The sequence below is a fragment of the Aspergillus neoniger genome, assembly GCF_003184625.1.
Source record: "Aspergillus neoniger CBS 115656 unplaced genomic scaffold BO87scaffold_7, whole genome shotgun sequence".
Taxonomy (NCBI): Eukaryota; Fungi; Ascomycota; class Eurotiomycetes; order Eurotiales; family Aspergillaceae; genus Aspergillus; species Aspergillus neoniger.
Genome location: NW_020291135.1, coordinates 760,330 through 781,993, shown reverse-complemented (window position 1 = coordinate 781,993; position 21,664 = coordinate 760,330). Strand labels below are relative to the sequence as shown.

The window sequence follows — 21,664 nt, the reverse complement described above, 5'->3', positions numbered from 1 at the left end:
GTCTCCAGAGGATTAATGTCCATGGATTGTGGTCTCCTCATTTAGCCAACCGAAACCTCGAGACGGGTCGCTCGGCGAAATCCCATCCCAGCATCCTGAATCCTGCATCCTGCACCTAGCACTAATGATGTATCTGAAGACATAACGTTTCGAAATGCCCCCGCAAATGTAGGCTCTCTGGAATCTGACCCGGACTGCGACTTCCCTCGCCCTTCTTTCGTTCTCGCCAGGCCACATAGACACCCTTCCATGGAAGTCGTATGGAAGGAGGCGTCGTCGACTGACCCTCCAGTCGACTTGAGGGCATCTCGAGTGTCGTCAATTATTGCCTGCAACATCGTCCTTCTCGTGATTGCGACCGCTGGGCTTTCAGTCCGTCTGTTCGTCCGACTTCGCTACCTCTCAGGGATAAACTTTGATGATGTTTTATGTGTGGCCAGCTGGGTACGCTTCCTGGCCCTGTTGAATTCGCTCATGCTCTCCCAGTTACTGACACTTGATTGCTAAAGATCTTCACTTTCGTCCTGTGCTTTGTGTGTATCTGGAGTAAGCCGCCATGAATCAAATTCATACACCAATGAATAGAGTTGACAGGTCTCCTCCGACAGTGACCCGATATGGCTACGGAAAACACATTGCGACGATACATAGCTCGGAGAAGCTGGAAATGTTTCTAAAGGTTAAAAATACACTAAAAAAACGAGACTGTTCATGTGCTGATTGAATTCTCATTGAATTACAGCTCGACTTTGTCAGCATGATTGCGTATCTTCTCGCCCTCGGCACCGTCAAGGTCTCATTCTGCCTCCTTTACCTGCAGATCTTCCCTGGAAAGGCGTTTCGAATTGCTTGCTGGAGTCTCATGGGCCTCCTTGTCGCTGAAACAATCGAGGAAACATTCGTCGTGATTTTTCAATGCTCACCGATACACAAAGCATGGGATGCTAGCGGCAACGTCAAAGGCCAATGTTTATCTCTGACGGCCTTCTACTACATCTCCTTCGGGATCCGCTTGGCTACTGATCTAGCGCTCTTCGCTCTCCCTCTTCCGAAAGTGATGCAATTGAATATGACATTAGGCAAACGAGCCGGGCTGGTGATGATGTTTGGATTGGGTGTGCTGTATGCTGGTTCCCCTTAGCTGGAAACCACCTAGGGGTTACGAATAACCGCGATTTATAGGGTCTCCGTGACGAGTATAATTCGAGCGACGTACATAAGCAATTTTTCTGAGGACCACACCTGTGTGTTGCCCCTCCCGTTGGACCCTTGCGTGTGCTGCGGCTAATGACCCATTTGCTACATGAACAGGGACACTTGTCAATACTCTCAATTGGTCTAGTGTCGAAGTGGCTGTGGCCATCTTCATCGCCTGCATCCCTTCTTTTAAATCGCTCATTAGCTTCCGCTTTCCTGCTTTACAACGGCTACTCGGACTTTCCAGCAAGGGCGACTCGACCGGTCGGTCGAAGATGTATGGGACATCGACGCGTCGGACCAATAATGGGCGATCCATCATTGGACACCAGAGTATCAAACTGAATACTATGACGGGGCAGAGCCGGGCCGATGTTGAAGCTAGTCGCAATGGCTCAGAGGAGCGGATTATCGGGGCTCATGAAGGCATTCAAGTCACCACGGATGTGAGTGTAAATGAAAGTGATTGATATGTGGTATAGTTCGATTATTTCTCTACAGATTTCTTATATTATCTATAATGTCTATGAATTTGTGATCTCAAACTATCGGGTTCGTCATTACCTGCAATGTGTGTGCGGAGCAATTACCAAGTTAGCACACGCACTCATCGATCAACGTAACTAGCTCTAATGGCACCATGCGTGACCGCGACCAAGGGTTAATGTCGAGAAGCCATTGAATCTTAGCGCTGAGGTCGTCTTTAGGGCATGTGAGGTGGGCCCATTCGGAAAGGTTTCCCCGAGAAGGAAAAAACCATCAACCACCCGCGGACGACTTCCGGGGAAGGTGACCTTGGTCGAAAATATAATGTAATCCCTGGTGGGAGAGCAAAGAGATATTTGATTCATACGATGGGCTGGCTGCCAGTAAGCTCTATGAAATCGGATTAAGATATCATTCAAGTAGGGTTTTCTCGAGCCCTCTCAATGATAAGTTTGAAGCTCGTGAATCGACGGGTTGTCTTTCCACTGATCCGCGGGACAAGCAATTTCAAGCTTAATATCGAAATGGCCCACTTAGCGTGGTGCTTTTAGCTTCCACGACCTCCGAGTCCAATAGAAACGCCCAGGATCAAGCATCCTTTACTTGCTGAGGCAACGAGCATGCTGTCGGTTATCTACCGGTGTCGTATATGCGTTGGCCAGCGTGACTAGTTGGCTAGCCTGTACTACTGAGGCCACGAACCGGGCTTCCCTAGACCTGCTGTGTCTTGGTACGTAAAGCGCCCCAGGGCGCTGTTTGCCCCTGTAGGTGTTGCATGGACATCGGAGATAATCAGCTCGAGAATGAGGGGGTGTTTTACCCGATTAGTAGAAATCTGTCTTCCGCCAGCCACCCCCTTCCTCAACAATGGTCAGAAAGGATAAACAATCGAATCTTTCGCTTCCCTCAACTATATCCAAGCCAAGCATGGTGGCCTTAGAGCGGGCTTGTCTCGGCCGATCATAAATCCCCGAGAAATCGCAGGAGCCAGCCGTGGGATGCCAAGCCACGAGGGCAGGGGAAGCCAAGTTGATTAAAGCTATTTAGTAGCTGACACAAGCGTCTTGGCTCGTAGTCCATCAATCAAACCATTTTCTCTCACAAAGGCTGAAGCTGTATATTTGAATCGCACGCCTTCTCTCCGGCTTTCCCTTTTCCGGTAGTACCTGGTAAGACCTCATGTTCCTTGTATCAGATGTCATCTGTGCTTATCCTTCTTCCGCGCGCCAGACAAAGTTATCGACCCACCAAACCCGCAGTTTCTCTGTTCACTAAAGGGATCATTTATGCTGGACGTGTCCGCTTCTGTAAGCCAGTTTACAACCAATCAGAAATCCCATGTTCGCATCCGAGGGCCGTAGTGCAGTCGACGACATAGTAAGCGAAAAGATCACTGCTAACGCGATACGTCTCATTCTGACGCCACCAATGACCTACTAAGTCAGTGTCACTCTATTGGGCCTTTACTACGCCGCGGCGTATCTCCCCGGAGCGTTTAGCGTGGCGGATTCTGGCACGAGTCCGTTGGTTGTCCCCACCATGATGGATTGATGCCAGTCCGCGGTTTCCCATAGGCATAATAAAGGTAAGCTAAGAAGCAATTAACCGATTGGCCTGGACAGCAGTCCGATGTGTACAGCGTTCTGCACTGGGCCAGGGTATCTGGGTAAATTGGGAGCCATCATGGCATCCCCTGGAATCAGACCAGACCCTTTCGTCCTTGATCCATGGACCTGTGTGCTGTCTCCCTGATGAGTCCTTCCCGAGACACAATTTAGGCCCCTGGTTACTCCTCTCGCTAGACTCATCATGCAGCAGTCCCAACCCTCTCAAGGACACCATGCTATCGTGTTCGGCTGTTCAGGCATCAACGGCTGGGCCCTAGTCAACCAGCTACTTACCGACTACCCAGCCCCAGGTACATTCAGCAGGGTGACAGCGGTTGCGAACCGTGCATTCACAGCCGGGGACGCCCAGTGGCCAACAGATGATCGTCTCCAGATTGTCTCCGGCGTGGACCTCCTGGCGGGCGATGATGCAGCGCTGAAGAAGACCCTGGCGGAGAAGATCTCATCTGTTGATACGATCAGCCACGTGTACTATGCAGGTATGTAGGCGCCTTCCTGATTGCATGCATATAGATTATGTTAGTGCGTCTAACCGTGTGGGTTTCAATATCTGTGCAGCATATCGTGCCAGCGATGTCCCCGCCGAAGAATGTCGACTGAATAAGGAGATGCTTCGAGCTGCTGTACAGACGTTGGAGACTCTCTCTCCAAAATTGTCTTTTGTTACTCTTATTACTGGAACAAAGGCAAGCCACCTGCATATCCATATTATAATACATGATCTTTCATGTGTAAGAAGCTAACAACAACCATCATATCCAACAGGCATACGGCGTCTACCTCCTCGACAAATTCCCCTTCCGAAACCAAATACCCCTGAAGGAAGACCTCCCCCGCGTGCCAGCCGAATACGCCAAAGACCTCTTCTACTATCACGAAGTCGACCTTCTGCATGAACTCTGCATCGGAAAGACCTGGTCATGGTGTGAAGTCCGTCCGGACGTGATAGTACGTCGCCACCCCCTTCCACCACTTCCCCTGCCCCCCAACACGCTAACCGAAAACCCATGAAAAGGTCGGCCTCGCCCCCTTCGGCAATGCAAACTGCATGGCTCAAACAATGGGCATCTACCTCTCCCTCTACCGCGCCCTCGAAGGCCCCAACGCCCGCGTTCCCTTCCCCGGCAACAGCACAACCTGGACCCTCCAATCAACCGACTCCAACCAAGACATAATCGCGCGGTTCTGCATCCACGCTTCCCTCCAACCGCGCGAAAAGGTCCATACCCGAGCATTCAATATCGCGGACAGCGCACGCCCCGTCGCATGGTCCGAGCGATGGCCAATCCTGGCATCGTATTTCGGGTTGGAAGGTGTGGGGCCTGAGGAGGGTTCCTTGCACCCGACGGAGTACATGGATCGGAACTGGGAGAAACTGAGACAATTGTGTAGTGAGAGGGAAGGGGTGAAAGAGGAGGTGATTTATCGCAGTATGCATAATCCGGGTGCCAGAATGGGGAGTCTGAGATTGATGGATTTCGATCGCCCGTTTGATTTAGGGAGGGCGAGGGAGATTGGATTTGATGAGGAGATGGATACGAAAACGTCGTGGTTTGGGGCATTTGAGAGGGTGAGGGAAATGGGGATAATGTTGTAGATAGACATTTTCCTTTTCCATTCTGGTCTGGTAGTGTCATATAAGTGTAAAGAGACTATAGGTAATGCTGACGATGGTGGTGGTGTGATCAATTAGGTCACTGGCTATTATACAGAAGCTGGAATAGTATAATAGTTCATGAATGTACCAGCCAAGCATAGATCGATTGATTAATGAAGTGTATGATTCAAATCCAGTCAAGCTTTCAATGGTGCCAGATGTTTAGTATACAGGCTTCCGATGACAACTATGATCTTTTCTTCAGCATAACTCACACCACTCACTGACAGCCATGTAAAACGAACGATTCTGTTTCCAACACCACAGCCTGATTTCTATACAAATACTACCAGCAGGCAAGTCTGAATCTATGTAAGAGACTTTTGGGAATCCGTAAACATTTTTTATCTTACTCAGTAGTAGCATAGTGGCAGCCTGACATAAACAGTAAGAACTTCAAACTTCTTGAATACCCCATTATCTCGCTAATCCTCTTTCTAGTACTACTATTATTGAGACTGCTGGTCTATATCCAGTCACTCCTCCTCTAATGTAGTCTAAGATATATATCGCGAATGCCGAGATTTGAGCCCACTTTAGTACTCAGTTTTAGTCATAGTGATTACGACTACACAACCCCAGACGCAAGCCCGCCATGAATAAATAGAGGGGACAACAGCCAGTATTGAAAGAGAACCAAGGTGAGAAGATTGATATTAGACGAATTGAAACAGCTACATCGCCTTCACGCCCCCCCGCTTGTCAACCGTTACCCACATATCACGCCAGAATCCCACGCCTCCCTTGATCACAAAATGCGCGGAAGGTTTGCCGGCAATAGAGTGAAGCTTGAAATTGCGGAAGAGCTGTGTCCCAGTGAATCAGACAACGAATGAATTTGAAAGATTGTGAGGGTTGGGATGGGGAGGTACAAACCTGCAAAGGACCCTTGAACAGCTCCATCATGGCAATATCCTTGCCCAAACATACTCGCGTCCCGTAACCAAAAGTAAACAGATACTTGTTCATGAGCTTGGCACGCTCCGCGTCCAGCCAACGCTCTGGGTTGAACACATTCGCATCAGCGCCAAACACCTCCTGATCGCGGTGGACGATCCATGGGTTAGACGAGATCTCCGTGCCTGCGGGCGCGAACTGGCCATAAAGATCGATACCCGGTTCGGAGACATATCGAGGGAAGAGGTTTGGCGCGGAGGGGTTCAGGCGCAAGGTCTCGCGGACACACGCGGCATAGTAAGGTAAGTGCTCGACAATCTCTTGGTACTGGGCCATTGGACTGATGAGGCCCTTTCGGGCAGCACCATCGATCTCGGCCATCATGCGCTCGTACACCTCTGTGTGGATGATGAGGTTATATACCAGCGCTTGAAAGACAGTTCCGGTGGTGTCGGCGCCAGCAAGAAGAACCAAAAGGACCTCTGCCCGGATATACTCCATGTCTAGGGGCTTGCCCTCTTCGGTGCGGGCCTCGAGGAAGGTCTGGAGAAGATCGATCCGGCCGATGTCCTTCTTTTCTTCGAGATCGCGCAGGCGCTGGTCGATGAGTCGGTCGCGAAAGCGCATTAGGACTCCGATGCCCGAGTCATCTTGGGGAGTCGCAACTAGGTACTTCTTCATGAAGGTCGTCTTCATCCAGCTGGTGAAGGGGTGGAGACGCGCCAGAAGACCGAATGCTGGGAGGCCATCGTGAAAGCCTTGTACCAGACCGCCGACGTCTTGCCCTTGCTCAACAAAACCGAAGGGCGCACCGAAGCCGACCTCGCTGATAATGTCGTATGCCATATAGCTGGGGAGATGTTAGTAAGGCCTGCGGGATGATGTGGAGGGTCCAAGAATGGCACGGCACTCACACTGCCCACCATGAGAAGTCGAAACCAGCGCCCGTGCGGGCGAACCTCTCGTCGATTTTCTGTAGCCAATGCTCAATGTGGGCATCGAGGAGCGGCTCCATGCGCTTGACGTTACTAAAGCTGTACTGTGCAGGTATCAGTCGAGTGGGCTCTGAAGAGGAATAGAGGGTCGAATTGAGCGTACTGGGCCGGCAATGTGCTTCCGGAATGCCGCATGCGTCTTGTGAGAGCGCATGTTGAACAGAGACTCGGTCTCGCCGAAAGACCCGGTGATGTAGTGTCCCGTTTTGTCGGCATTGCGATGGTAGATGTCGGGGAGCTTCTTGGGGTCGCTGACAAGCAGGAGCGTGGGTGTGATGCGGACTACGGGGCCTGTAAACCTCGAAGTCAGGCTTGATTCCTTTCGCAATTTGTTATCCAGGTAGTACGATGATTTAGCGTACCGTATTTCTTGGTGAGATCGTATACTGTCTGCAGTTCAGTCTCGCGCAGATTATGCCATGCAATCCAGAGTCGGGTGACGCCGCCCCAGAATGGACCAGGAAATTTCGCCAACGGATGGAAAAAGTGGTAATAAACGATCTGGTACACGAATTGAAGAACCAAATAGGCGACCAGACCCAGGATCACGTTGGTCGCCGTGACCTTGGAGAGGAGATCTTCACCCACACCCATTATTATTGTTGCTTTTGTAGTCGGCGAGCGGACAGATGACAACAAAATTCACTGGGAAGCGACCCCAAGCTCTTAAAACATGATCATCGACAGCAGTTGGAGGGGAGCTTTGGACTTAGGCCGGCCCTAGGTCCAGCACCGACATCAGGCTCCTCTCTCCTACGTAAATGTGGCCAGACGACGAATCATTTAGCCTCGTAGTGGTACCACTGAAGAAGCGGTGGTGCGCCATCTAATCATGTACCGGGACTCGATCCGAGAGGAACACCCTTGAGGCTATTGCTTTGGGAGGGTAGACAATATGACCGGAGTGTCGATCCAACCAGACTGGAGCCATTGACAAGCGTCACTCGAAGAACAACCCCCAGTGCCGACAGACGATGACCAGTCTAGTCCGTCAGAGCAGCGACAACGTACCTTAGTGGTGCGGGGACAAAGTGAAGAGTCATGAGCAGGGAAGAATGCGCGACCGAGGGTTTAGGACCTCCAACGGCTCCTAGTGTCTCTGATGGAGTGGGCTTGCCGAGTCGCGATGAGCCATTATTGGCCGTAGTTAAGCTCTCGGGAGAGCAGTTGACACTTGCCAGGCTCGAAGTTTGTCAGAGACTGCTACTGAAATAGTCATGTCCCGACATCAAGACCATGGAACCATTTCTAGTTTGATGAAAGGGACCATTCCTTCCGTGCGAGTTTGTTGAGTGCCGTTCTTGCCATATATACTTATCCCCAATCCATTCATCTTCTGTCCATCAATCAAACTATTGGGATACCGCCGGATCCCACAAACAAAGAAAAACCCAAAAATTTCGTTGCTCGACGTGTTCGACAAAGTACTTTGTGGTAACAGCAATTAAATTGCGGTCCACTGGGGAAGGCGACGTGAGAGGCCAGATTCACCCACAGACATCCCCCTAGCAGGCCCTAACGGAGACTAACTCTGACGCCGGCCTGGAGCTGGGCCGCGATCGGCACTCCATCCATGGCTCCAGGAAAAATAAAATGATTACACCCTTTGTAAGTTGCAGAGGTGGTGTCAAAACAGGCCCAGAACCGCAGAAGCAAGTATGGCAGGAAGGCTTCCAGGATTTCCAGGAGAAATGGCTGGCTTAGTGTCGGCTTGCCCATGGAGTCCTAGGCCGTACTAATGGCGCACTTCGTTATGTCTAAAGTCGGTCTTTTAGCCACAAGACACTATTGACTGCTTCTGCAACTGTCGGAATTTTTGAGAGACTGAGAATTAGGAATACCTTCAGCTGAGAATAGCAACATTGCGCCTGTTGATATATTACTTTTGATACCAATGTCGCTATGGGTGGCGGACTTGTACACGGCCTTAGGGGCTGCTTTGACAGCTTGGATGGGAGGAGTAGCAAGGTCCTCCTATCTACTTACTAACCCACTTTTCATCCACCCATCTCACATGGAGTTTCAACGTAGATTTTCACCGTTGAATCGACAGAAATTGGTGATTGCGACAGCTGGATCGGGAGCACGGCCGATAGCCCGAGGTCCGTACCCGAAGCCACTCACTAAAACCATTCCCCGTCAATTTCATTCGCTCTTCGAACACCAGCATGAGTCAATGAACCAGCTGAGAAAAGAACTCCTTTCACCAAACCCAAACCTGGTTAACTTGTACATAAGTTGGCTGCCTGAAAGAACCAAAAAAGTATTAAGGGGTGATTTCTATCTTTTGGATCTATTGACCGAGCTACAGTGAATGTTCAGTAGTACAGGCTTCCGCGTGCCAGGGCGACCAATAAAGAAATGCCCTACACTCCCCAGAAGGTCTCCCAAGCCACCAGGATTTGATCCTGCGCACATCGTCTTCGCAGACATTTGGAGGCACGACGCCCTTTACCCGGCGTAGACCACCTTTTTGAGCAGTGGACTCGCCGTCCAGGATTGTCTGGACTGGTCCATCCCCAGTGGAGTGGGTCAGCATTTGCGCTCAGGGCGACTATCAGTCAAGGCCCTAATCCGGTTGGAGCAAAGCCGGCAGCGATTCTCCTGCCTTTCAGACACCGGTCGTTTACGGTGCGAATAGTGCCGGAATCTACTTCCTTCCGTTCCATCCAATCCTCCCGTGTCTTGCAGACAGACATTATCCTGTCACATCGGTGCTGGTGGCGGCTCGACTTAACTGGCTGCCATCGTACATCTTGGAATGAGGTTGTCGCAACCACTGTTCATGTTAACACCAACTATTATTATGAGAACGTGGTGGCAATCTCGGCAACAAAAGTACAGATAATTAACCAAAAGTTTGATCCACTTCTTGCGAGCATCGGAATCTCCCCCGGAAATATGACCCATCTTCAGTGACGATCGTGCCCCAACTGCTATTCTTGTCGCCGATGACCACTCAGTAGACAGCGACTAACACCCTAGTGGCACCCCCGATTAGCCGTGGAGCGATAGGTTCAACGACACATTTTCTGTATCAGATTCGACAAGCGGAGTCGGCCAGTGCATCCGGACTCGATGCCCACTACTCCATGGCCCAAGATGTGGGCTACGAACCGTCACTGGAGTCCCCGATTCTTGGTCGCTACTCGCGCGAGACATTGCTCTTTCCTTCCGTTCTTCCAGAGTCGCTAGCCAACTCTTGGTACCGTCTGAAATTTTCCCTCACGGTTTTCCCTTTTTGGGAAACGCCATTGTCCATCAGACTCAGTTTCTCCAACATGCGAGCTTGACCCGGACCGCTTGGGATCGTCCAAGAATGAGTCCCGGGGCCCTGCCAGGGGAATTCGATGCAGCGATGATCACGATGGCGCACATGCGCGAGATTGCCTCCCGTTAAATCGCAACTCAATCTTTAACCCCTCGGAAGTTCCCCTTCTAGAAATGACTGTCTTCTCTGTGTATGGTGTGTGTGTTGCATGAGGACTGCATCTGATGTGTTGCACTCGATAAATAGTTCTTGGACTTTCCCCATTTACTACCTCGCATTGTGCGCCCTGTCCTCTTCTGTCCGTCTGGACTGTCAATATGGCAGCTACACAGGGTCCAGTTATTGCTGGTGTTGCGATCAGTTTCGCAATCCTCAGTTTCGTGACCATCTGTCTACGACTCTTTGCTCGAATCTATGTCTTGAAGCGAATGGGCTTGGATGATTGTAAGTCAATATTGTTCCGGCCTTCCTTGGCTGCAGTCCGACTTGTGACTGACCTACTATTTCTCCTAGATTTGATTATCGGCGCCTGCGTAAGGGGATCGTTTCCGGTTCGATGCGATTGAGCTGACCTCTCACCCAGCTTCTATCATGGGCATTCACAGCGGTTACCATTGTCGGTAAGATTATTCCTCATATCCGCATGTAAGGACGGAGACTGACACTGTATAGCTGTCAAGCATGGTATGGGCCAGCACATGGTGGATGTGGATCAAAGTGGTCTTATCACATACTCTTTTGTACGTCACTTCAACTTCCACTTATGTTATCGTTGCTGACGGCATGGCCAGGCCGTCTGGTTGAGTTCGATGTTCTACCTGGCCGCCCTTGGCTTTGTCAAAACCTCCGTCTGCTGGTTTTACACCCGACTTGGTGACAAGCAACTCACGCGCATGTCTCTCGTCATGATGTGTGTTGTGGGTTGCCAAGCCACTTCATTCGTTCTGACAGCTGCGTTTCAATGTAATCCCATTGCCCGCGCCTGGAACACTAGCATTCCTGGCCGCTGCGTAACAATCAACGTCTTCTACCTCGCCAACGCAGCGCTGAACATTACGACCGATCTGCTCACCTACTCGCTGCCGATCCGGGTCATCTTGAAGCTACACATGCCAAAGAAACAGAAGTTGGCCCTCGGTGGTATCCTCTGTCTCGGTCTATTGTAAGTAGTACAATGTCTGCTACTTTTGAGGTGAAGCACGTGTTTCTTTGCTTACTCGCAATATCTAGCGCTTGCATCTCCTCCATCATCCGAATCACCTACATCCCCGCGATGCTCACCTCCAGCGACTCCACCTACGCCATCAGCGGCGCCATGTACTGGTCCGCCATCGAGATTAACGTCGGCATCTTGGCCTCCTCCATCCCGTCCTTCAAAGCCATTGCCTCTCGCTTCCTCCCCCGCTTGATCGGCGAGTACAGCTCGAACCGCGGCTACGGCGGATGGTCGAGCAGCAACATGAGAAAAGAGGAATCGGGCTTCTCCAAGGGTCGCGAGCATCCATTCGATATGAGTATCCTACAGACCCAAGATGGAGACGCTATGACAGGCACACAGATTGGGAGGAACAACAGCCAGGAACGGATTATCATACCGGATGGGAAGATCTATGCTCATACGGAAATCGAGACGAATGTCGAAGTCAGTACGGAGTACTATACTCGCCCGATGCAGTCGTTTGACATTCCTCGGTCTCTGGGGACGCATAGTTCTTGAGTGGATAACTATACCCTTACTTTCTTCTACCTTTTGTTATTTATTCCTCGTTATTCAACTTCATATACCCTTTTCTTCTTCCTTCGTTCACTTGATTTCCTATTTTATTTCCCACTTACATACCTTCCCCTTATTTCTCTTACAGGGGAGCTTTCTTGACCCCCAATCACCCCCCTTTTTTCTTGACGGCCCTTCAGAATATCTAGATGAATACCAACTAGAATGACCTCGGCAACAAATCTCAACGAATTTACCGCCAAATCTTGCAATAAACCAAGCGGGTAGACTAACTAACTCAATTAAAACCCCGTGATCGTCAAAGCAAAAAAGAGTTTAGTAGCAACTACTGAGAAAGCTAAAACTAAACCCCCGGCCGCAGTGGTGGTCTATCTATCATATGCGCACCACAGCAGACAAAGAATCAAAACAAGGATGACTGATATTCTGTGGCACATGATCTACCTGGCAGGGATAATGATTTGTCACTCCACTTCCTATTTCTTGATAGAAATCAAGTGGATCCATAGTGGATAGCAAGGTCAACCTTCTATCGAGACAATGGAGTTACATGGTGTAGAGACACCCACAATGGCGCATGGTAGAATAACGAGAGGGACGGTATGCAAGCATTAATTATTCGGCTTTACCCGGCTTACTAGTAAATAGCCATCAGAGCTGGGCTAGACTATTCTTGGGCATACCGTGAGGTAATAGGGCCTGGTCTCGATCGATAGGGGAGATTATGAGGAAAGGGGCTGCGGACTGCAATTTCCAGACTATCGCAGATCTAGTCTACTGCGTAATGCACATTTGTAGTAGATAGTTTCGTCGGGGCACCGCTCGGGCGAAACTATCGCCATCAATCAAGTTTGTGGTTGGTTTCTGATGGGTCAGACATGTCGACTGTGTACCGTAGTATGTTGTGCACAGAGTACTCCGGTAATGTGCAAGGTTGCTCGCTGCAAGGGGTACTGTGCTGCTCCTGCACATCAGCAATAAGGCTTTTGTTCCCCCCCCCCCCCCCCAACCTCTATCTCTCTCGGTGGCGTTCTCGAGTTCTCGAAGTACAAAGACTTCGCCACCAGTTCGTTCAGAATATTGCTTTTCATTTTCTTTTTCTTTTTCGTGGCAATACGTACTTTTCCGAACGTGAGCGATCTCGGATGAAATTACCTAATCATAATTTATTGTCTGCCTCCTTCCTTTTTCTTTTTCTCTTAGGGCTCGGAGAAACTGAAAGTATGATGGTTGCTTCCTTTTTCTTTTTTAATCGAATCATTGCGACAATCTACTAAAAGTGCTACTTACTTTTGAGGTCAGCTCCACTTGGTGACAGATGGGTCAGTCGGGCAACTTACAGGGCCCGCAATCTGGAGATGCTGTAAGTGGTTGCCTTCAATTTGGATGCTCTGTGCTTTGAGAGGTGCCTTGGTGAGCTGATGCAACTTACTACTCCGGAGTACTAATTGCTGTACTAAGTATTCCTTTTGGTTGTCAGCTGGCGGGTGGGTTGTTGTGCTTGGATATTCGGACTTTTAGTACTATCTCTGCCTGCCTGCCTAAGTTTTGGTCTCCGTGGTGTGAACGTACTCTGGATGCTTTGAATGCAATCAATTACGAATGTGCCTTGTTCTATATTATATCTCATTGATTATAGTGTGTTATTATATGGTATACTTCATTCCTTCGATTAAGCTTATTTCCATGTTTATAATCAGATCTGATGGAGTTCTGGCCTTGGATTAAGCGATGGAGATGTAGTCTGTTTGGATTGTTGATGATTCTATCTATGAGTGCAGATGACATATCTCTGGATTACAGTGGTGATGTAAGTCATTTTGAGGAATACCCGGAAACAAGACTGGGAGAAGACTAAACAACTGTGCCCCTGGAAGTATGGTACCCATGCCTGTAAGCAGATGCTAAGCACCGGGTTAACCAAGATTTAAGCAAAGGTTAACCTTGATGGAGGCAAACGGTTCTATCTATACATATAGTAGTGATTACCTTGTCGCGCGTGATGTCTGTCGGTCGACATCTGGATCTACACCGAATACACTTTGCTCGTGAAGATACAGTTCTCGAATCATGGCCCCTCCCTCAGAAAAAACCAAGGCTCAAATCAGCCAGATCCTCACCGGGGTCGAACACATCACTCGGCACAATCAAGACCCCTACAAGGTGAAGATAGAGAACTTCATCGGCTATACGCAGGTTCCGGTTGGATTAGCTGGACCGCTACACATTCGGACGCCCACAGGGCCCGACAAGGAGATCTGGGCGCCCATGGCCACCACTGAGGCGGCGGTAGTCGCCAGCTGCTGTCGCGGATGCAAGGTTGCCAATGCCTCTGGTGGTATTAAAGTCCACATGGGGGAGGAGGGCATGACGCGCTGCCCGGTCTTTCGCTTCCAAAATCCCGGAGATGCGTTGCGATTTGCGCGCGCGCTGCCTACCATCCAGGCATCGTTCAAGGAAGTGGCGGAGAGTACCAGCAAGCATGCTCGCTTACAGAGCCTAAAACCGCATACGATCGGCCGCTCTGTCCATCTGCTTCTGAGCTACGCTTGCGGAGACGCGTCAGGCCAGAACATGGTGACTATAGCTACAGATCGGATCTGTGGCTGGGTGTTGAAGAACCTAGAAAAGGAATATAAGGTTGTGGACACACTTGTAGAAGGCATGCTATCCTCGGACAAGAAGCCATCGTGGAGGAATGTGGCCGTTGTCCGGGGTGTCGAGACCATGGCCTGGACAGCACAATCCGACTCCGCATGTGAGCGAGTCTTAGGCTGCTCATCCGCACAGTTGTATAATTTCATTCAGACGACCCAAGAAGCGGAGATTCGGAATGGCGAGCATGGCAGCAATATCGACTCGGCCAATATATTGGCAGCCATTTTCATTGCCACGGGTCAAGATCCGGCGTGCGTCGCGGATGCTTCGTGGGCACATCTGACGCCGGAATACAACCAGGCGTCCAAGACAATAACGTTGAGCCTGTATTTCCCCTCCATGCCTGTAGGGGTAATCGGCGGGGGCACGTCATACGCGACACAGCAGGAAGGCTTGCGGATCATGCAGTGCAATGAACCCGGCGGTAAGCGACGCCTGGCTGGGTACATTGCTGCGTTTGCTCTGGCGCTGGAGATCAGTACGGCTTCTGCTGTGGTGACGAAGACATTTGCTCGCAGTCACGAGCGGTTAGCACGTTGGGAGGCTAGTGAGAGGCCAAGGTCCAAAATGTGAGACACGTCAGTTAGTAAAAGACCGTGGTGGGTGGAGGGAAATGGAGGTATAACAGTTCCAGTTTAGTATAGACGAGGCGGAGGAGACAGTAGACAGAAGTAGATAGAAAGTACTACCAAGATGAGTGAAGATTGTCCCGAGAGTGCCCGTATCTGTACCACTTTGCTATTAGGAGACCGAATTTGATGATCTTCAGTAGATGGAGCTGTATCATTCCACACAATTCTATGGACTGGTGTATATGGCCTAGTAGAAGTTCAAACTTCTTTGACCTTCTTTGTTTTCATCCGGACAGTCATGTGATGCCCGTTGTGTGGTCGTCCGGGTGCTGATTCAGCCAGCAGCCAATCAAAAGCCAGTAAAAGGGCACGGCCGAGCGATGAACGAAGAGTGACCGATCGACGGACCCAGTAAAAAGAAGGGAATCGACATTACTGACTGACTGCATCCGCTGGTCCTCCCCAAAGTACTTTACTTCTTAAAGCATCGGCTTCCTCTTTCGTGTCCTCCTTTCCTCGCCCCCCTCTCCTCCTGGTTTACACTCCAAACTTTCCTTTGTTCATTTGGCAATACCTGGACGGCCTGCACGGCCGGACAATGCTAACAACATTCTCCAGTCCCTGTTTCAACTGACCCCATACCCTCCAAACCAGAAACTCGCCTCCGCCCTCCCTCCCCGACGCCCCCATTCTCAATGGCAGATCTCTCCACTTCCTCCGGTCGGGATCCCGACTCCGACTCTAGAGAAGCAAACAACGTCCTGTCCCAGCATCTGCACCCTCAGTTCACTGCCTTCCTCCAGGATGAGCTGACTGCACCCCCGGCCGAGCCCCCAGCCGAGCAAAGTAGCGGTGATGCTCCGTCCGAACCCCAATCCTCACTGAGACTGCAAGGCGGCGACATCCATCGAGACTTGTACCGCCTTGACGCTAAATCAAAAATTGCTCGCCTAGACAAACGGGCGGCCACGTTCTCCTTCCTTCCGAGACGCACAGATGATGTGGTGGAGGAAGGCGTGGCAGCCATGGAGCCGGGGAGCTTCCGCCGTCACTTCGTTCAGAACAAGTACGGTCGGCTCGACCAACCGGGCGTAACCTCGTCTTTTCTCGATTTCCTAGATATTTATGGCAACTTTGCGGGCGAGGATCTGGCCGACACGGAGGAGGAATCAGCCATCGTCGAAGAGGAAGAAGAAGAGGATGAGACGAGGCCGGTGTCCGAACGAACTGCCCTCTTGCGGCGACGGCGGAGCTCACGAGCCAGCCGCCCAGGCGATGCTTCCAACGTCAAGACCTTTTTCACACTCTTGAAGGCATTCGTGGGAACGGGAATCATCTTCCTACCCAAGGCCTTCCGCAACGGCGGAATCCTGTTTTCCTCCATCACCCTTGTAACAGTGTCGTTGATCAGTACCTTGTGTTTCCATCTGTTGCTGGAATGTCGGAGACACTATGGTGGTGGCTATGGCGACATTGGTGAGCGGATCGGTGGCACCCGACTTCGGACGTTGATCCTCGCATCCATCGTAATCTCGCAACTGGGCTTCGTGTGTGCTTGTATCATCTTCACCGCGGAGAACATCCATGCCGTCCTGGAAGCGGTGACAAAGGACCCGGGCACAGCTTTGTCAACCGGTAAATTAATCGCCGTACAACTGCTGGTGCTCATCCCACTGTCCTTGATCCGAAACATCTCCAAGCTGGGCCCCATCGCGTTGCTGGCGGATGTCTTCATCCTCGTAGGCTTGGCGTACATCTACTTCTATGACATTGCCAGTCTCGCGTCCCGTGGTCTGGCATCGTCGGTTGAACTCTTCAATCGCCAATCGTTCACCCTGACCATCGGATCGTGTATCTTCACCTTTGAGGGAATCGGCTTGATCCTGCCGATCCAGTCTTCCATGAAGCGGCCAGAGCATTTCGACAAACTCCTCTATACTGTCATGATCATCATCACTGTATTGTTCACGGCGGTTGGGGCCCTCTCATATGCCACCTTCGGCGCGGAGACCAAAACGGAGATCATCAGCAACCTGCCCCGCACGGACCGCTTTGTCAATGTCCTCCAGTTCGTCTATTCGCTCGCCATCCTGGTCAGTACGCCGATCCAGCTGTTCCCCGCCGTCCGTATTATCGAGGGCAAGCTCTTCGGCCAGAACTCAGGCAAGCGCGACCCCATGATCAAGTGGAAGAAGAATGTGTTCCGGACCGGTGCCGTGATGATCTGCGGGCTGATTGGAGCTGTGGGGGCCGGGGATCTCGACAAATTTGTCTCGTTGATCGGGTCGTTTGCCTGTGTGCCCCTGGTGTATATCTACCCGGCGTACTTGCACTGGAAGGGCGTAGCCGAGTCCCCATGGGTCAAACGAGGCGATATTGCGATGATGGTCCTGGGAGTAGTGTTCATGGTGTACACGACAAGCGCCACCATCTCCGTCTGGCTAGAAGGATCCGCCTAAAGCAACCCATCGACATGAGTATGCGTAGGGTTACGGCGTTTTGGTTTCGCATCTCGCATTTGTTGGAGAAAAACAAGGGGCCCGGTGCCCTGGCTCAGGTTTGTCAGTCAATCAGCACACGATCGCCATACTCCGGCCTGTTGACTGCTACTAACCACCACACAGCCAGACTCTTATCTTTCTTTTTGCTCTCAACCGGCCGCCATGGAGCTAACGGTCTGAATTCATACAGCGTTACTGAAGTTTAGCATTTCGCATGTGCAGCAGAGCCAAATCGTAAAGCCCATCTTGGAGTTTTTGGGGGGTGTTTCAAGTTATTCGCTGCTTTTGCTATTGATATGGGAAAGAGGATCTGATCCGTCTCTCCTGTCTTGACGAGGGTATGAGTGTCATGAAATGAAATCGATATGAATTGGAAGAAAAAACAATTTCCTACCACATGACTATTACCCCACTTGATCTGTTTCTCCCGTAGTGCTAGCTATCTACCTGGATGCGGGCATCTGACACCTTTCGTACTCCGCAACTGTCGGTCAATTTTGGGCCGGTGCTCGGTGGTTCGGGTTCGCTTTCGGTCCTTGTGAAACGCACCACTTGCGACTGGAGTAGCATGTGCATTGCGACCTTGGAGGGGCTGTTCCTGTATCTGATCTGTCGTAGACACTGTCAATGTGTGCCACATTCACAAGGGACTAGCCAGCCAACCGACATGCGGCTAGCATCTACGGAAGAAGATAATCTCTCTTATGCACACATACTAACTATTACGCGGGTAGTAAAAATGATAGATAAACCCTCCATTTAAATGAAACCAACTAATCACTAACTGGTCCACTATCCCAATTCGTTGATCTACAGCATCTCAGGAAAGCAACTAGAAATCAAAATAGAGGCACAGATAGATAGACAGATACTGTACAGTTCAGTACTTCCTTCCACCCCTGTCACTAACTCGGCAATCACACCACATTCCATAATCTAAGGACATCCCGAAGAGGGGTAGTTGCAGCTATCATCGCTACCACCGGTGATGTCGACATCAGTGAAGACAAAGTTGGAGCAGCTGCCATCACCGCAGAGGATGTAGTAATCCTTGCCGTCGCTCATGGTACCCTTGACGTTGACGAAAGAGATGTTCTCGATCTTGACGCCGTTGGTCGGGTCACCGGTGGCACCACCGTTCTCGTAGTCCTGCTGGACGTCGATGCCGTAGTCGGTGATGCCGGACAGGGTGATGTTCTCGTAGCGGATGTTGTAGACCTGTATAATTATTTTCTCGGTGGTTAGCGTTTTTTGTTTTTGATGAGTGGTGTATTGTGGATTGGGGCAGGTGGCTAACCTCGCCAGTGGTGTCAGCGTTGGACTTGATGCGGCAGCCGTTCTCGCTGTTAATGACCTGGGTGTTGGAGAAGGTGACGCCGTTGACGGTGTTGTTGCTCTTGCCGCCGATGGAGCCGATGGAGAGACCGTGGCCACCGTAGCAGTAGAGGTTGTCGACGACGATGGAGCTACCGCTGGTGACGGCGACACAGTCGTCCTGGTTGTGCACCCAGGTGTTGGACAGGGTCAGGAAGTCGCTCTGCTTGATGTCAAAGCCGTCGGTGTTGTGGGCGGCCGGGTCGCCGTCACTCTTGCTGTTGGCGGCATCACCGGCGGTGTTGTTGAGGATCAGGCCGGTGATGGTGAGGTACTCGGTGTCTTCGATCTCGAAGCAGTGGACGGGGTAGTTCAGGATGTTGAGGTTCTCGATCTTGGAGTTGTACATGTCTTTGACGACGATGAAGTGGTCCGGCCTGGTAGGGAAGGTCAGTGAGGCCATTCATGAAAAGGGGATGCTGGTAGGAGCTCACTTGTCCTGTCCGCCGTTGGATCCCTCGCCGTCCCAGTAGGCTTCACCGTTACCGTTGATGACATGTCCCTCCTCACCGGTGATGGTCACGTCGGTACCGGAGATGACAATGGGGTCGAAGTCGCTGTCGTAGGTGTCGCCGAAGGTCTATCGGTCTTTCTGTTAGTATGGTGATCGGACTTGATATAGGGGAGGTGGCTTACGGTTTCACCAGCGAAGATGACGGCGGCGCCAGTCTGCAGGCCCGAGAGATCAATGGTGCTCGATGCAGGGGCATTGATGTTGGACAGGAGGATGTTGGAGCAGGATGCGACGGCGGAGGAGATTGAGGCGTACTCAGTCACCGTGCAAGTGGTGCCGCCATTGCCTGCCACGGAGCTCTGCACCGGGACGACAGCCTGGGTGGTCACAGCCGCCGCAGCGGAGGTGGACACGGGCACACGAATTGGAGTGGTGTGAAAAGTAGTAGGGATCGCTGAGGTGCGGGTTGCTGCAACAGCAGGTGCCTTGCCCTACATTGGTTCAGTAAAATAAATCGTAATGAGGCATCTGGTTGGTGCTCACCACTTTGCTGCTGCTGGCGACTGCTGGGGCAGCCGGGGTGGAAGCGGGAGCAGATCCGTCAGAGGTGCCCAGGCAGCTGCAGGCACTGGAGAGATGCTTGGTCTTGTAGTCGCAGTTGGAGAGGAAGACATCCGGCACACCAGTCGTGGCAGTCACGGTGCTCGCCGTGAAGGTGGCACAGAAGGTAGCGGCCGCCGCAGAGGAGACGGAGAAGGCAGAGGCACAGGAGTGAGTCTCAGGGTTGTCGCACCCCAGGGCGAGAGGAAGGAAAGAGGCAAGGAGCGCGCTGCGCTTCATCATGATGAAAAGAATGAAAGACTAAAGAGTGTTAAGATACTAGAAAAAAAACAAAGTGAAAGGAAGGACAATGAGGGCGTTGAATTCCAGATTTCAATCATGGACAACGTTGAACACCCAACGTTCTTATATGATAGATTGATAACATCGGATCAATAGAGCCGAGAACCACAGTACCGTTGGTCTAGCTGGAAGTCAAGAATCAATAAGCTAAGCTCAGCCACCTCCTCCGGAGCTTAGCATGGATGCATCATGAACCGACCCATCTTCAACTCGGGTGGAGACTTTTTTAATAAGAACGTTCGGTCGGCCCCGCATAGCGTCCAGCCAGGGGGTCTGACTCGCAGGTATGATTGGCACCGTCGGCAGTTAGCATTCTAGAGCCGAGCTCGAGACGGGGAGTTGCTCTGCTAGTGGTTTGATGAAGGGTTTCCTGTTGCCCCTGGAGCGTGTTTCACGATTGCAGCCATCACTTATCTGAGACCCCGACACGTCACGGCGCGAGTCATGACCATCCAAACACCGTGAGGACCGATCGAATAAATCGTCCACCACTGCGAAGAAAATCTGATACACACATAATTCATGAGCTCGGCTAATTCGGGCCACTCGGTCTGTTGACACTGACTGCAGCTTTAATCTCGACGTCCAACGCTAATTCGTTAGGATACGCGATTCCCCTGAGTTAGAGACCCTATGCCTGGCTAGTCTGTCATAAGCCCTTAATGTGAGACCCTTGGATGGCCAGATTTCTCACAGCATCTTATTCTTGAGAGGATCCGGGGTGGGTCTTCGGCGTGAAACTGATGATAGATTGAGCACCCAGACCCAGCTAGGGAAGGGTCTCCGAGTAATCCAGGAACCGTCCCCAGCACCGCCGTTGACTTCTTTCAGCCGTAGATTGCTGTGGTGCCGTTGATTCCGGATGATTTTGAACCATGTATATTATCCATATCATCAGGGATTCTAGGATCCGTGCGCGGATCTCTCTTTATCCGCCCATTCGCAGAGGTCACAGGCAGGCATCCTGCTGGATCCCACCGGCCCATTCAATTTTTCTACAACTCCATGCGGATGTCTTAGTAGCATATAAACAGTCAGTGTTCTTCAGAGCGCGCACATGCAGTCACAACTTGCAACACATCCGAGGCCTCGGGTTTACAGTATCCAAGAGGAATATACCCTAATCACCGACGCACAGGAGGGTCCTAGTGGTGGACCAGGAGACAAAACAAGGTTAACCGCGGAATGTCGCTGCCGCTGTGTGTCAGAGAGATGGGATCGACTGAAAATCCTCCATAGAAGCCATGATCAATGGGGCAATAGAATCAGAAAGAATGGGACGGGTCATTGTTTCCATCCATGTCAACGTGTCATACGACTGCCGCCATCCAATCTC

The 21,664-nt window shown here is 51.1% G+C and overlaps 7 protein-coding genes across 7 annotated transcripts; 5 read left to right on the top strand and 2 right to left on the bottom strand.

Annotated features, from left to right (window-relative positions):
* Window positions 1-249: 249 nt before the first annotated feature.
* Window positions 250-1,667, top strand: BO87DRAFT_404819 (uncharacterized protein; the record flags this gene model as incomplete). Its single annotated transcript, XM_025625892.1, has 6 exons — window positions 250-444; window positions 510-546; window positions 609-679; window positions 743-1,122; window positions 1,183-1,244; window positions 1,312-1,667. The coding sequence occupies 6 exons, from the start codon at window positions 250-252 to the stop codon at window positions 1,665-1,667; spliced, it is 1,101 nt and encodes a 366-aa protein (XP_025482638.1).
* Window positions 1,668-3,492: 1,825 nt separating this feature from the next.
* BO87DRAFT_329267 (SDR family oxidoreductase) lies at window positions 3,493-4,980 on the top strand (the record flags this gene model as incomplete). Its single annotated transcript, XM_025620250.1, has 4 exons — window positions 3,493-3,790; window positions 3,870-3,973; window positions 4,077-4,259; window positions 4,327-4,980. 4 exons carry the CDS (start codon window positions 3,493-3,495, stop codon window positions 4,906-4,908), a joined length of 1,167 nt encoding a protein of 388 aa, XP_025482637.1. The 3' UTR covers window positions 4,909-4,980.
* Window positions 4,981-5,642: 662 nt separating this feature from the next.
* BO87DRAFT_394791 (cytochrome P450) lies at window positions 5,643-7,454 on the bottom strand (the record flags this gene model as incomplete). The annotated part of the gene is made up of 5 exons (XM_025625148.1): window positions 5,643-5,774; window positions 5,845-6,715; window positions 6,780-6,904; window positions 6,964-7,151; window positions 7,223-7,454. 5 exons carry the CDS (start codon window positions 7,452-7,454, stop codon window positions 5,643-5,645), a joined length of 1,548 nt encoding a protein of 515 aa, XP_025482636.1.
* A 2,847-nt stretch (window positions 7,455-10,301) lies between these two features.
* On the top strand, window positions 10,302-12,045 carry BO87DRAFT_222276 (putative integral membrane protein Pth11-like). Its single transcript, XM_025618694.1, has 6 exons — window positions 10,302-10,575; window positions 10,645-10,664; window positions 10,715-10,751; window positions 10,804-10,871; window positions 10,923-11,293; window positions 11,362-12,045. The coding sequence occupies exons 1-6, from the start codon at window positions 10,449-10,451 to the stop codon at window positions 11,846-11,848; spliced, it is 1,110 nt and encodes a 369-aa protein (XP_025482635.1). The 5' UTR covers window positions 10,302-10,448; the 3' UTR covers window positions 11,849-12,045.
* Window positions 12,046-13,722: 1,677 nt separating this feature from the next.
* On the top strand, window positions 13,723-15,333 carry BO87DRAFT_374188 (hydroxymethylglutaryl-CoA reductase). The gene has a single exon (XM_025622729.1). The coding sequence runs from the start codon at window positions 13,937-13,939 to the stop codon at window positions 15,095-15,097; it is 1,161 nt and encodes a 386-aa protein (XP_025482634.1). The 5' UTR covers window positions 13,723-13,936; the 3' UTR covers window positions 15,098-15,333.
* Window positions 15,334-15,556: 223 nt separating this feature from the next.
* On the top strand, window positions 15,557-17,989 carry BO87DRAFT_374187 (putative amino acid transporter). Its single transcript, XM_025622728.1, has one exon. It carries the CDS (start codon window positions 15,792-15,794, stop codon window positions 17,553-17,555), a length of 1,764 nt encoding a protein of 587 aa, XP_025482633.1. The 5' UTR covers window positions 15,557-15,791; the 3' UTR covers window positions 17,556-17,989.
* Window positions 17,990-18,384: 395 nt separating this feature from the next.
* On the bottom strand, window positions 18,385-20,265 carry BO87DRAFT_329252 (glycoside hydrolase family 28 protein; the record flags this gene model as incomplete). Its single annotated transcript, XM_025620249.1, has 5 exons — window positions 18,385-18,815; window positions 18,895-19,348; window positions 19,406-19,551; window positions 19,608-19,916; window positions 19,969-20,265. 5 exons carry the CDS (start codon window positions 20,263-20,265, stop codon window positions 18,534-18,536), a joined length of 1,488 nt encoding a protein of 495 aa, XP_025482632.1. The 3' UTR covers window positions 18,385-18,533.
* Window positions 20,266-21,664: the final 1,399 nt, after the last annotated feature.

What these genes read in the sequence shown, in the direction of transcription:
- BO87DRAFT_222276 (XM_025618694.1), top strand. Translation starts at nt 10,449, where the DNA reads ATGGCAGCTACACAGGGTCCAGTTATTGCTGGTGTTGCGATCAGTTTC. An exon ending in GCGAATGGGCTTGGATGATT is followed by an intron (nt 10,576 to 10,644) that starts GTAAGTCAATAT and finishes TATTTCTCCTAG; the next exon opens with ATTTGATTATCGGCGCCTGC. An exon ending in GTCTTATCACATACTCTTTT is followed by an intron (nt 10,872 to 10,922) that starts GTACGTCACTTC and finishes CGGCATGGCCAG; the next exon opens with GCCGTCTGGTTGAGTTCGAT.
- BO87DRAFT_374188 (XM_025622729.1), top strand. Translation starts at nt 13,937, where the DNA reads ATGGCCCCTCCCTCAGAAAAAACCAAGGCTCAAATCAGCCAGATCCTC.
- BO87DRAFT_374187 (XM_025622728.1), top strand. Translation starts at nt 15,792, where the DNA reads ATGGCAGATCTCTCCACTTCCTCCGGTCGGGATCCCGACTCCGACTCT.